Source organism: Miniopterus schreibersii (assembly GCF_964146895.1).
Source record: "Miniopterus schreibersii genome assembly, chromosome: 2".
Classification (NCBI taxonomy): Eukaryota; Metazoa; Chordata; class Mammalia; order Chiroptera; family Miniopteridae; genus Miniopterus; species Miniopterus schreibersii.
This window is the reverse complement of record NC_138102.1, coordinates 100,222,958-100,236,856: the sequence shown is the minus strand read 5'-3', so window position 1 is coordinate 100,236,856 and position 13,899 is coordinate 100,222,958. Positions and strand designations below refer to the sequence as shown.

Genomic DNA, 13,899 nt, shown 5'->3' with positions numbered 1-13,899 from the left:
CCAATCTTTGAATCAGTGTCTGCACTTTAACAGGACAATCTGTTAAAGTTTAAGAAGCACTGTCTTTGCTTATAGGACTGGTTATCAGTATGTGGTCCCTATACCACCAGCAGCAGCATCCCCTGGGAACTTGTTAGAAACACAGATTCTCAGACCCATGGAATCAAGCTCTGGGGCGGGCCCAGCAGGCTACATTTCAACACACCCACACCCGATTCTGATGCCCACTCAGTCTGAGAACCACTGGCTTAAGGCAGGACCACATGGCCATTATGAGCATGACCTTGAAAAAGCCATGGATCTAGACTGACCTGCTGCTCAGGGTCCCCATAGATAAAATGGGACCATTGAGTAGGAAATGCACCTGCTTCAAAGAGTTTGTGATGTTTGGTGACATCCCCTATGCGGAGTGCTCAATAGAGAGTGTCCAGCAGGTGGAGAGTGTCAGACCTTCTGTGCAGTGAAGCTGTTGTCCTTCCTCTCTGCCTGAGGCCTTTTTCTAGAAAACTATAGAAGAGAAAGAAATGTCTGCATCTTCTGGTACTTAGTGTGATATGAAGGCCCCTCTTGCTTCTCTGATTATATTTTAGAAAACAGACTGTACTGTTCTAACCAGCCAGTAACTAAGTGGAGAACTTGTCCTCTTAGAGATTCTGATGAAGTCATTGTCACACAAGCCATTGCAGGCAAGCAGCACCTTTGGCCACCCTTGTGCCCGTGACGTAAGGTGGACACAGTTAATTCAGGCTTTGTATTGGACACAAGCAGTCGTTCCTCAGTCTCTAAGACTTGGGACAGTGGTCACAGGTCTTTATGCAATAACTGTTTCCTCAGACGACGTGTGCTTGGAAGTACGGCAGGACAGAGCGAACCAACTACACTGACAATGCTTAGCCCTGGCAGCAGTGTCTTTACTGCACTGAGTACCAGCGCCTGAACTTCGGCAGTCAGACTGGGCCCACCTAGATGCACGTGTGTGACGTGTGTGTCTTATGCTTCGTCCCACCCTAGCATTTGGGAAGGGTGGGAAATAGTTCCATTTGTAAAACTGCATTGATTCTATTTACCCTCAAAAACATTCCACAGCTCATACTGAATGACTAATCGAGGCAGGCACAATGCTAAGCACTTACTCTGAATTATCCCATTTAACCCTCCTAGCCCTAGGAGGTAAGTCCTGGCACAATCCCCACTTAACAGATGAGGAGACCCGCAGCTTCAGGGGTTCATCCCCTGCACAGGAGTGTCATGCCCATGTCTGTTTCACACTGCACCCCATGTTCTGGCCACAGCGCTTGGAGGAGCTCCGACTCAGCACGTGTAAAGACGACAGGAGTGACTAGGCCTTTTCTCCCAAATCATCAGTGTCCTAACTGCAGATACATTGTAACTTGTCTTAAGAGCTGTGAGATGGAATTCTGATATGATTCTCCAGATGTCCCCTACTGAGGACACCTACAGTCTTGTTGCACCAGGAAATGCCACAGGTACAGGTGTCTCTGCTTTTATGTTTCACACCCGGTAACCAAGTAGGCTACCCTGAAAATCTTCTTGCACTGTTGTTGCCCTCCAGCATAGCTAGGATCCTGCTGAACTAGTGCACAGGCCACCATGCCATCCCGGTGCCTGTGTGTGCTTTGACTCCCTTTTCCTTACAAGCTCTGGTCAGCACCCCCTGGTTTGAATTTGCCCAAAGTCACTTTACAAACCACCTACATCTGGCAGATGCCTCCCACAGAAGCGCTGTGCAGGCTGCTCCTGACTCCCTCCAGATTTGTTGCCAGGGATTGTAACCCCTCGGGTCTATCTGTAATTGAAGGAACTGCACCCTTGCACATGGGTTCTTCCCAATCTCGAAGCAGCAGGGGGAGGCAGGGCAATAAGCCAAAACAAAAATCGGTCCCTTCACATCACATTGTCCAGCAACACAGTTGTCGTGGTTTTCTCTGCATAGCACCAGGAAATGCCACAGGTGCAGGTGTCTCTGCTTTTATGTTTCACACCCGGTAACCAAGTAGGCTATCCCGAAAATCTTGCACTGTTGTTTTGGCTCTGTGTGGGACTGCATGTCTGGCTGCTATTTCCTGCCCTGAAAAGGGGTCAGCATGATCCCTCATCTGGTCTCAGGTGGATTTTATTTTATTTTCTCTAACTTGCTATTCTTTCTGTCCCCACATTCTAAAACTCATCAGTCACTCCCCCTTTCCCTTGACCATCTCATGAAGCCAGACCCAGCCCTACCCCTCCACACTGATCCGAAGCCCATCTCACAGCCTTCAACTTGTACAGGTGTCTTGGTCCAGACAGGCTGCCCAGCAGCACACGTGGCTACTGAATGCTCACTGGGCACAAAGGACATCCTCATAGGTTTCAAGTAAGGAGAAATTTACTTTACCAGTAATCTTGAAGCCAGTGCCTCACCCACCTCGAGGTGCATGCTTAGAGAGAGGGAGTCACTATGGGTTGGAGTATTACTTCCATGTGCCATCAGTATACCCCGTGTCCCTCAGAACAGTGCTTCTCATACAAGTCTTCTCCTATGGGGGTCTTGTTAACATGCAGACTCTGATTCAGGGATTTAGTTGCCTTCACTTTTCAGTTGAAACTCAGGTCACTTCTATAAATGTTCACTTGGTTTTAGTGACTGTGTACATTAGAATAGTCTGCTGTTGGCAGGAATCCGGGCTCCACAAAGAACCTGCCACTATGGATGGGATGATTCTGAGGTGGCTGTTCTATTCTAGAGGCATCCCAGGGAGAAACGGTTACCAATTAAACCGGCTCTGCCCCGCAGTCGGGACTGAAACCCGTCAACCAGAACAACCCCACATCCATAGGTGAGAAGCTCTGGGAACTCTGAAAGGGGTGTGCTTCCCCATACTGCGGTCCCAGCGGCCTATCTCCTCAAAGGCTGAAAGTGATGGCCTGGCTTTGTCCCATCCGCGCATCCTTATGGAAAACATCCTGGCCTTGTGCTAAGTGATGGGATTCTGTAGATGAAGGCAGCACAGGGTCCAGCAGGGCGTTAGACAAATACCTCTGCTAGTCATAAACACACTAGGGATGTTGTCGATTGCCTATAAACTCTGCTTCTTCTGAGTCTGTGCCTGAAAGTTAATGGGTAGAAACCATTCCAGGTGATCCATTTCATTCCTTGGAATCAATTTGATGTACTTGGAAGTTATGGAGAGAGGCTGGGATGCATTCATGGAGAAATGCACATCTTTTAAAAAATGAGATTTTGTAGGTTGAAAATATTAATCCTTCATTCCTGTGTAAAATTGAAAGCAGTAAACCCTTGTACAAAAACCAGTCATAGGCCTGAGGATGTCATTGGGAAGTTGGGAATCCCTTTCCCCACTGAGTACTGGGGGTGGAGTCCATATAGTATCTCGAGAAAAAGAATTTTCTGAGACTCACACGGGAGGATGAGTGACTTATTTGTGTGGAATTACATCCCTGGGTTTCCAAAGTCCCATATCTCTTAGTCCAGTCCTGGAAGAAGTATAGCTGGAGTTTCAGTAGATCTAAAAGCAAAGCCAGTGTCCAAAGTTCCCGTTCCATTTTGCAGCCAGGCGCAGTTCAGCATCGGGCTAGTTGCAGCCATTATTCCATTGCATGTGGGGGCCACATGGCCGTGGGCCACATGGGAGAATGCCAAGAGGCAGGAGCAAGAGCCCTGAAAGCCAGGAGTCAACCAAGAGCCAAGAGAGCAACCTCCTTTGTTTAGGGGGTTAAATATCCCAAATTTCACACCCCTGTAGTGGCCACACCCAATCTGGCCAATGATCTGTTCTCAGGTGTGACTGATAGACAAGTACTTTCTCTAGTCCTCCCAACTTTAGTGGGCACGTATCTATCTCCCCACTGTCCAGTCCCTTCCCTCAGTGATCTGCTGGGAATGGACCAGTGGCTCCCTAGGGAATGTAAAGCTGCAGCTTCTTGGCAAAGCTGCCCTAATGACATGCCTATAATAATTGGCCTTCCCTTTGCTCCTTCCTGTTATTAATAACTAGGTTAATTACAACAGTTTCAGGGAGAGCACAGAACACTCGGGCCATGCCTTTGACATCCTTAAAGAAGGAATGACAACATTTAAGCCTCCAACCCTCAAAGGCCTTAAAATGTATTATCTAGCAGCCTTTTGGTCTCCTTATCCAGATAGCAAACTATGGAATGAAGGGTGAAGGTTGGCAGTGTGCTGTGGGATGGGACTCCAAGCTGTGAAGCTTGTTAAATGAGAGGGCCATGGGAGTTCAGTGTTTAGAACTCTGTAGTGTCAATTCTACAGTGGAGAGAGGTCCAGGACCTCCACTTACATTTCTGTTTAAACATTTTAGAAGAAGTTATTAAAAGCTCCTTGGAATAGGAATGTTCAACATGGGGATGAAGTCACTGGTAAAATTTATGTAACAAATAAAGTCACCGTTTTATGCCATTTTTTTTTTTTTTTACAGGAGAAAAATCTTAGGAACAGTAAATACTCAGTGTACTCACATGGAGCCATAACCTGGCCTTCAGGGTGACCCCGGGCAGTGTGTTGGATGAGCAGGTGCCCTGGGGATGCTTTTAAAACTCTGCAAGCCCAAATTAATGTGGAGGAAAGGAAGAAACACGCTCATCCAAAGCCATTTCCCCATAAAGCCATTTCCTATTTATGGGCAGTAGTTATTACTTCTCATGTAGCAGCATTTTCTATTCTTTTCAAAACTTATCATTAATAACCACCCTCTTAAATCCATTTCCTCTTTCCTCCTTTGTCCCCATAAATTATCCATGTATTTTTCTCCTCCCAGACCAAGAAGGGGCTTACTCAGAAGCATTACAGTTACATTCACACGTGGGGTCAGTCATTAACCATTTGTTGAAATGCTCATCCTTTGTCTTAAAGAATATGTAGAAATGGCACAAAGTATTTATTATAAAAATGGAACCTTAAACTAATTGGGATTTTTGTATCTGTTTTTCCTCATTTTTTTTTTGTTTTGCTTCTTCCAAAACATGAGGCAGATTAGAGTCCTATTATTCAAAGGGGCTCTGCCGAGTTTCAGAACACCGGAGTGGAGTCCTGGTTCTCCCTTTCCAGCTGTGTCACCTTGGACAAGTGACTAACCCCTCTGAGCCTCTGTTGCCTATTCTATAAAATCAAAACAAAGATGCCTGCTTTACCCATCTTTTCTTGGGGAGATTAAACAGGGTATATTGTGTGTTGAAGAACATTCTAAACTAAACACATACACATGTCAAGCACAGTCACTACTCATGTCTAGCATCACTGGGGGATGAGTGCTTTTACTAAAAGCACATTTTCTCTGTAGGTGAAGCTTATCTCTTTAGGGGTCCGCTTTAGAAAGAAATCAATAAAAAACGGGATGCCTGTCTTCTTTAAGAGAAGACTGTGGATGTAATAGACATTCTTCTTGATGACCTGGGTCGCTGTTTCAATGTCCATAGAATCCTAGAACGTAGAACAGAGAGGCGGCCTGCAGTCAGGTGCCTGCATCAGTCTGTGAGGGCTGCTGAGACATGCACCACGGTCTGGAGCTTAACGAAAAGAAACTTGTCCTTGCAGTCCTGCAGATGGAAGTCAGGTCAGGCTGCCTCAGGCCAGTTTCTGCTGAGGCCTCTCTCCGAGCCTGTGGACGCCCGTATTCTCCCTGTGTCCTCACAGGGCCTCTGAGCACACACATCCCTGCTGTCTTTTCTTTGTCTTATATAAGGACACAGTCAGACTGGATTAGAGTCCCGCCTTAAAGGCCTCATTTTAACCTAATCACCTCTTCAAAGACCTCATCTCAAAATATGGTTACATTCTAAGTGTTGGGGACTAGGGATGCAACATGTGAATTTAGGGGGACACAGTTCGGCCCATGGCAGTGCCCAACCTCCTCTCTTCACAGGTAAAAGAATGCCCACAGAGAGCCGACGAGCCTGGAACAGAGGCCAGGCCTGGTGGCCCTGCTGCAGCTGCCCCCTTGGCCTTCCTGGTTCTGTCTTTGTCTCCCCTCCTTTCCAGGTGTCACCTGACCACTTCCTTCCTGGGCTTTCCCTCCTCCTCCCCATTCACCCCTTTTAATCTACATTATCTGGAAACCCTGACGTTCAGGACTCAGTATACTGTGAGCCATTTAACTTCACTCTCAACGTGAAAGGCTCAGTTGTCAGGGTTGGGCCTTCAGTGCCACATGTTGACATGTATTTGGGGCCTTGAGGCCTCTTAGACATAGTCATCCAGTTTGGGCTCTGTTTCCAAAGTTTGACCTACAAGTAAGTAAAATATTAGTGTACCTAAAGCATGACCATGTTGCAGAACTATTTTAAACACAAGCAGACATATTCTTGTCATTGCTTTATTTTGATTCCATTGACCAGGGCATGATACACAAGGCAAAGATCACTATGAAGTCAGTTAACCTGAATTATAGAAACAAAAGTGCCCTCCGAAGAGGCCTTGGAAACCCAGAAACCCACTCTGGGGCTCATTACCAGGGGTTCCCCAGTCATTCCCTGGTGTTGTCTATAGGATGACTCTCTGCCTTCCCCCACTTAGGTGAAATTATTACTCCTCTATTTGCCTCAATTTGACTTTGTCTCTGTCACTAATTTTTTAATGGATATTTCATGGCCTTTGTTCTATTAAAATCCAGTCATCCCAGGACAAGCCTGTACATGTGTATACCTAACTAGTTTACAAATCCTGGTAACATTATTCCCTAGCGAAAATCGCTGGTGAAATCTCTGGTGACTTTCCCTAGACTTTCCCTAGGTCTTTAGGAAAAGCTGGAACTCCTTAAAGCCCGTGGGTCAGAACTTCTGGGAACAGGCGTTCCACACCCCTGCCACCAGGCCTGAGCCACTCTGGCCATTGATTACTGTGGGTTCTTGTTGTAGGGATGTAGCCTCCAGTGGTCAGAGGAAGAGGAGAATGCTGACCTCCCCCACCATGACCTCGCTGCCAGGTATCAGAAAGCCTCAGCCTGACTCTGCTAGGCACCTTCATATTTATTAGTAAACCAGCAAAGTGTTGTTAAACTGCCTATGGTGGGAAGCTTAGTGTACTCCCAGCATCTGCCCCTCACCTAAGAGATGTGACAATAATATTTATATTCATAGGTATATCTAACCTATTTGATACCCAGGCGGACCATTTGTAACACTCCCTCCTCTATATCACAAAATCATTTCCAATATAATCTTGCAATAATGATGATTATACTAAGCATGGTTTTCCTGACTCACCTCATAAACAATTAAAAAGAAGAAATTTCCATTTTAAAGATTATTAAAATTTATTAACTTTCAAATGAGAAAAGTACAACACAGCTTCACTTCTGTGACATTTCTGCCAAACATACAGGACCTGGATCTAATAATGAGGGAACGTCAGATACACCAAATGAGAGACATTCTGTGAAATAGCTGGCCTGTCATCTTTAAAAGTGTCTTGGACCTAAAAGTCAAGGAAAGGCAGAGGACTGTCCTAGATAAAAGAAGAGTAAGGAGACAGGACCACTCGTGATTCAGAACTGGGTCTTTTTTCTGGAAAGGACATTATTGGGACAATTGGTGAGACTTAAATGGGTCTGAGCATCAGGTGGCGCTGTTGGATTGATGCTGACTCCCTGACTTTGATGACTGAATTGCGATTATGTAGAAGAAGGTCCTTGTGGGTAGGGAATAGATACTAAGGAGTTTGGGGTTGATGGGACAGCAGGTCAGCATCTCATTCTCAAATTGTTCAAACGGGAAAAGTCATTTGTACAATAATGTTCTTGTACCACACCTCCAACTTTGTGATTTTTTTAAATACAAAAATTATGGTTAAAAGCCTCAACAGTAATTGTAGTAACCGTTTATAACTTAGACCAACAAACGAGTGTCGTTTTTTGTTGTTTTTTTCCCATTGCTTTTCAGAGAGAGTGGAGGAGGGGAGAGAGAGGCACATATCAATTGGTTGCCTCCCGCTGGAGCACCGACCAGGACCGGGGATCGAGCCTGCAACCAGGGTACATGCCCTTTGCTGGAACTGAACCCGGCACCCTTCAGTCTGCAGGCCGATGCTCTAACCACTGAGCAAACCTGCTAGGGCCAAATGAGTGTTTTGAGGAGTATTTTTCACAAACATTCTTTAGAATTGCTGGCACAAGGTGGCAATTAAAGCAGAGGGCTTTAATAACCTTTGTGTGGTTATGGCTTTGAAATTCTCTGCAGATAGTTCCTCTGCTTACTGCCTACCCCTGGGGGGAAGCAGCGCCCACCACCCTGCCCCTCAGTTCACCCTGATTACAGTGGCAGACCCTGCTCACAACTTCACCAGACTCTGCACCAGAATCCCCAACGCAAGGGTGGGACGTGGGACACTGGTACAAGTGACCAAAAAGACCACTGGGGACAGTGTTAGGCTGCTGCACTGTCCACACAGGGCAAGGTGCCTATCCATCCAACCCACAACTCATTTCATCAGGGGAAAAATACTTTGAAACATACCTTGTGCTAATTAACAAACTCTTTTAGAGCCAAATGTGGCCAAGAAACCCTTGAATTAGCTCCTCTTTAGGGCAGGACTTCTGATCAGGGCGTTTCAAAGGCTGTGTAACTACCTTAGAAGTAGGTTATCATGAACCAGCCCATATCCCTGCTCACTCAGTTTTAAAGTAAATGACGATGTCTGCCCAGCGTGCACACAGGGTGGAGACCGTGGCAGCACCGTCCCTGGGAACCGTGAGTGACGTGTGCCTGCGACTGGACACCTGTGCCGCACGTGTGTATCATCAGCATTATTCACCTAAACATAGTAGGTCGTCAAGATGCTGTTCTCCTTTGTGAGAGCAGTTTGCCGTTGAGAAAGAGATCTTGCAAATGAAAGCAGGCCGCTGCTGCCCACAGCCCCGGGCAGGCACAGATCCGAAGGAGGTGGATCAGCAGGATGCTGTCAGTGGTTTGTCCCCTGCAGGCGGCCTGGGAAGCACACCAGGACAGGGACAGGGTGACATGCTTATGCAAGGGGGTATTGCATGGTTACTGTGCAGCCTTGGGCCCCTGAAAAGAAATCCACACTTCCTCTGTGATTGTCCAGTTCGGCATTTCAGTCTGGAGAGAACAGCCTTTAGCCTGGTGCATCCCCTGTCCTGTCTCAGCTCCCAGAGGTGCACAGGTCTTGAGCCCTGATTGGAAGAGGGGTCACTGAGGACTTTGTGAAACCTTTAGGTCCTGGGCTGCTGCCTCGGGCTCTGCCCCACCCAGGGTGTGCCTGGGAGAGTGCCTGCTGAACCAATGCCCAATGTTTTTGATGCGCGTGGTCCGGGGGCCCTCAGAGGAGCCCTGCTCTAGCAGCAGGACCATGGGGCTGGCAGTCAGGAAGCTCAAGTTTGCCTTCACACCTCTCTGCGCACCAGGTGACCTCGGACTTCCCCACATGTTCAGTGCAGTAGAAGGCAAGCCCTTTACAAACTGTGAGGCTCTTCCAAAGCGAGACGGTCTTTCCCGGCTCTGACGTTAACCTGGATGCCCTACACATGGGTGTGAAGCCTTTTGGTGCTTCCCAGTTTTTACAAAGATGCTGTTCTGTCCCCAGCCTTCAACACAGCCAAATGTGAGAAACTACAGAAGGAGAAGGAAGAGCTGGAGAGGCGGTTTGAGGATGAGGTGAGGAAGCTGGGCTGGCAGCAGCGGGCCGAGCTCCAGGACCTGCAGGGGCGACTCCAGCTGCAGTTCGAGGCAGAGATGACCCAGCTTCAGGAGGAGCACAGCGCCCAGCTGCTGCGGATCCGGTGTCAGCACCAGGAGCAGGTCAGTGTGCGCGCTGCGCTGTCTCTGCTGCCGGGACTTGCAGTGGAAGGTGGCAGGGAGCAATGCGACTTGAGCCAGAAGTCCTGTCCATAGGTGAGCTTCTTGTAAAGTTCCCTCTCCCACCTCATTTCTTTCTTCTGTTGCCTACTTTCCTCCCCTCCAGCCCCTCTGGTCTCCCTCTTCTTGTCATCCCAGGCATGCTCCCCCTACCTGCCTAGAAAGCTCTCCCTCCAGACACTCCATGGCTCCCTCTGTCCTTCCCCTCCAGACTTTTCTCAAAAGTCACTTTCTCAATGAGGTTTTTTTTTTGGTCTCAAATTATGACTCCTCCACCTACCACATACACACTCTTCCTGTCCCACTTTCTGCTGTAGTGTTTCCTCAACACTTAGCACTATCTAACATATTATAAATTTTACTTTTGCATCCTAGTTATCGTCTGCATATTCCATGAGAGAAGGGTGATAAGGCAAACGTGTGTTTAGCACTTGTGTGCCAGGCTCTGCTCTTAACCCTTTACATGTACCTTTTATCCTAACAATCACCCTACAGGTATATATCATTATTGTCCCCAGTTTACAGGTGACAAAACTGAGACCTGGAGGTTAAATAACTTGCCAGAATTCACAGAGCTAGTCACGGGAAAGCCAGGGCTGAACGCATTCTGGCTGCCGAGGCCCTGCCCTCAAGCATGAAGTGAGGATTGTCTGCCAGGCTTACTGATAGAATTTTGGTACCTGAATGTGCCTGCACGGAGTAGGCTGTCAGTTTGAACTTGCCGAATGGAAGCACAAATGCCGCTGGCTAGCCCAGTAGTCTTACAGAGAGGGCCCTCCATCTGGAATGAGTAGAGAATAATTCCCAGGGAGCCTGTCAGGTGACAGTGGGTAGCCTTGTCCATCACTATTGTGGGTGCTGGCAGGAGACTGCTTCCATGAGAACTAGCTCTGCTTCCTTCTTTTCTCTTATTTTTACATTCCCAAGGCTATGTTGCCTTAATACTGGCCTTCTAAGTGGTGTATTGTTTCTTGTGGTCTGCTTATGATATTCCTAATGGCATTCTCAAAGAGTACTCTAAATCTCAGGCTAGTGCTGGGTGGCCCTTCACGATCATGAACATTTTGGCTGCCCTCCTCGGACTGCTTCCAAATAGTCACCCAGAGGCTTGTGAATCCTAGGGGGCACAAGGAGAGATTCAGAGTAATACTGTTGTAATAAAAATCCCCTATTTGACGCATTTTATTGTATTTAGCATCTCCTTTTCTGTAGAAACCAGATACACCTGCATGCTTGAGGTTGCTTAGACTTAGAGACCAGGAAACAGAATAGGTTCCAGCTCAAGTTACTGCTGGTGCTAATATGAGAACCAGAACCTCCAGCATCTTGCCTCCTAAGCTCTCAGAGCATAACTTCAGTAAGCAGACGTTGGTCCCTGCGGCTGTCTGCAGTGTTAGCATGGTCCCTTGCTACATCCCAAACCTGGTGCAAATAGCCTGAGCTCTGCCTCTGGGCCATTCACTCCCAATTTTGCACAGAGAACATGTTTATACCTGTATTCACTAAAAGACTTTCTGGTCCAAAGATCTGGGTTGATTGAGAAAGTGCCAAGAGGTGGGGATCGAGGGCAGGGGGTGGCTGCCAGGCAGAAGATGCTGCTTTAAGGGACCCTCGGAGCGAAGGTTGCCATGCAGGTGCCGTGTACGGAAACTACAGAGTTGAGGCACTGCTGGGCAGAGCCGGTCCAGCAGTGGGGCTCTGCTGGGGCAGAGCGCCTCCCACAGCGTCGTGTGTGCAAGAAGCATGCCTAGGAGATGATCTCTTGCCTCACCTTTAAGCTGGGACATAGCAGCATTTTAGAGATTTCATGCTGGGCTCTGTTGAAGGAAAGAAGGCCCTGACATTGAGAATGAGTTGAAGGAGCTGCCTATGAATATTTTAAAAGGGCTGTGTCTTATGAGGACTCTGAGTTCTGTTCCTCTAGATCCTTCACAAAAGCTAAAGCAATTCATCTATTTATCCACTCACCTATGCCAAGAATACTGAGGTAATGCTCCCTGTACACAAGGCACCATGTCAGGGTCCTGCCAGAGATACCAAGATTTATAAACTGTGGGCTTGCTTGGTCCATGCCTCAGGCGATAACCAGGGGAAGTTCTCAGGAAGTGCCCAAGAAACTGATACTGAGTGAGAAGCACAGGTGATGTGTTTAGGAATTGAGAGTTTACTTCTAGCTGTGAGGATAGGGAACACTTTGTGGTAGAAATAACATCTGAGTGCCGTCGGTCTGAGTAAACCTTGCCTGTAGACACCCACTGATTGGGATGGATGATTGAAATCTGTGAATCATTCAGACCCAGATTTGGCCCCTGCTGCTGAGCCTTGGCTGAGAGCCTGTGCAGCCTCCCCGGCAGAGAGCATGCGGGCAGTGGGGGAGGAAAGGCAGTGCAGGCCAGCCTGGATTCTGGTATTGTGTCACCACTAAATCAAAGACCTGCCTCCCAATAAACCAGAAGAGAGTCCGTTCAGCTTCAGACATAATTTCGTATTGCCTGTCAGGGTGTCTTCACTACCAGGGATGCTTGAGACTCTTCTGGAACATGGCAATTTGTGTCAGAGCAAAATCAGAATCACACCAGGGACTGATCAAAGGTTTTTCTTCAGACTGAACTGGGTATCAAGAATCCAAATACTGTGTGGGTACCTGGGTCTACAGACAAGGTGCTCTAGGCTCGATTGACAGCAATGAAGCAGAAAGAAAATATACTTCCATTTTTTAAATGAGTGATTTATTTTTTCAAGAGACTGAAATTCTTTGGACAAAGATTCTATAAAAATACTCATATAAACAAGAATTGGACAATTATATACTGTGGTAATCAGCCTTTCTGCCAAAAGGAGTCATAGCTCTGAGCCTTAAGTAAAACATTGTTTCATCAAGAATGGCCAGTAAATAAAAGTGAACCATTGCATATCATGTTTTTTTAAAATTGTGATGCAGCTTTCCTAACACTGTGGAGTTCATTGTTGCTTTTGCCAGTGATATTTGTTTTCATGGATGAAGTTCTCATTTACCTTAGGAGAGAGAAGTCAGGCACATTTTCCCATGCAGTTATAGTATCCAGAATAAAAATCTACCCCATTTTAAAATAAAAATAATCTCATGCATCCACTCCACAAGTGGGCTTCTTTTCTTGTGGAGAGCCCTTTCCCCTTTCAGATCAGAGGTCTGCCTGTGAATTATCTCCTGAGAAACGAAGGACCCTAAGCAGTGGCTGAATGTTACCATCTACAAGCAGTAATAACTGGTCCACCAGGGGCTTCAGCATCTGGACACAATTCCTGCTTAAGTGTTTTTCAAGTGCCAGGTTTTGACACATTAGTGGGCCGATGAGCATTTTGAAATAAAGTTAAATGGAATCAAAATGTTAAAAACAGATTATTCAAAGTAGGAGGGGGAAGTATTGTTTTGTGACACTTTGTTTTATGTGTATGTGCTGTGTTACGGTGTACAATAATAGTACTTTTTGCAAAGGTCCCTGACAAAGAGTTTGGAAAAACACTGTTCTGGTTTGCTAGTGTAGGGAGAGGTTATTTTATGCAGTTACTCCTGTAAGTCATACATTTGAAGTTAAAACAGCAGCACAAGAACAGAATAACAAAACAGTACACATGGTGATGGCGGGAAGTAGGGGGTAGAGACCAGGAAGAGTGAAAATAAAAAATCCTAGGCTGGTCGTGCTGTTAGTGATTAAACCCCTGGAAATGACCTGCAGCCAGATGAACAGCAGCCCCTTCCAGGAGCAGCCTCGCTTTTCTGGATGGGAGGCCCAGATTGCAAGCTGATGGCTGGGAAGCAGGTGCCAGCTGACTTGGCCTTGGTGAGAGGCTCCTAAGGCACTGGTTATGTCTTGCTGGGAAGGCAGCAGGGGTGTGTTTGAAAGCACTTCACCTTTGCAGTCAGACAGACCTGGGCTGACTGCTGGCTCTGCCCCTTACTAGACCTTGGGCAAAATGTTTCAAACCTCTATAAACCTCAGTTTCCTGTAAGATGGGCATAAGTACTGACTATAATGTTCCTGGGAGGGTAAGTGGAGTAGCAGATAGCAGGAA

At 46.9% G+C, this 13,899-nt stretch overlaps 1 protein-coding gene across 3 annotated transcripts in view; it reads left to right on the top strand.

Annotated features, from left to right (window-relative positions):
- MTUS2 (microtubule associated scaffold protein 2) overlaps positions 1-13,899 on the top strand; it is a 504,165-nt gene that overhangs the window by 475,760 nt on the left and 14,506 nt on the right. For all 3 annotated transcript variants that reach the window (XM_081129726.1, XM_081129725.1, XM_081129724.1), the window contains one exon: positions 9,575-9,789. In XM_081129726.1, coding sequence (XP_080985852.1) covers positions 9,575-9,789 — 215 coding nt within the window. The remainder of the gene's footprint in view (positions 1-9,574; positions 9,790-13,899) is intronic.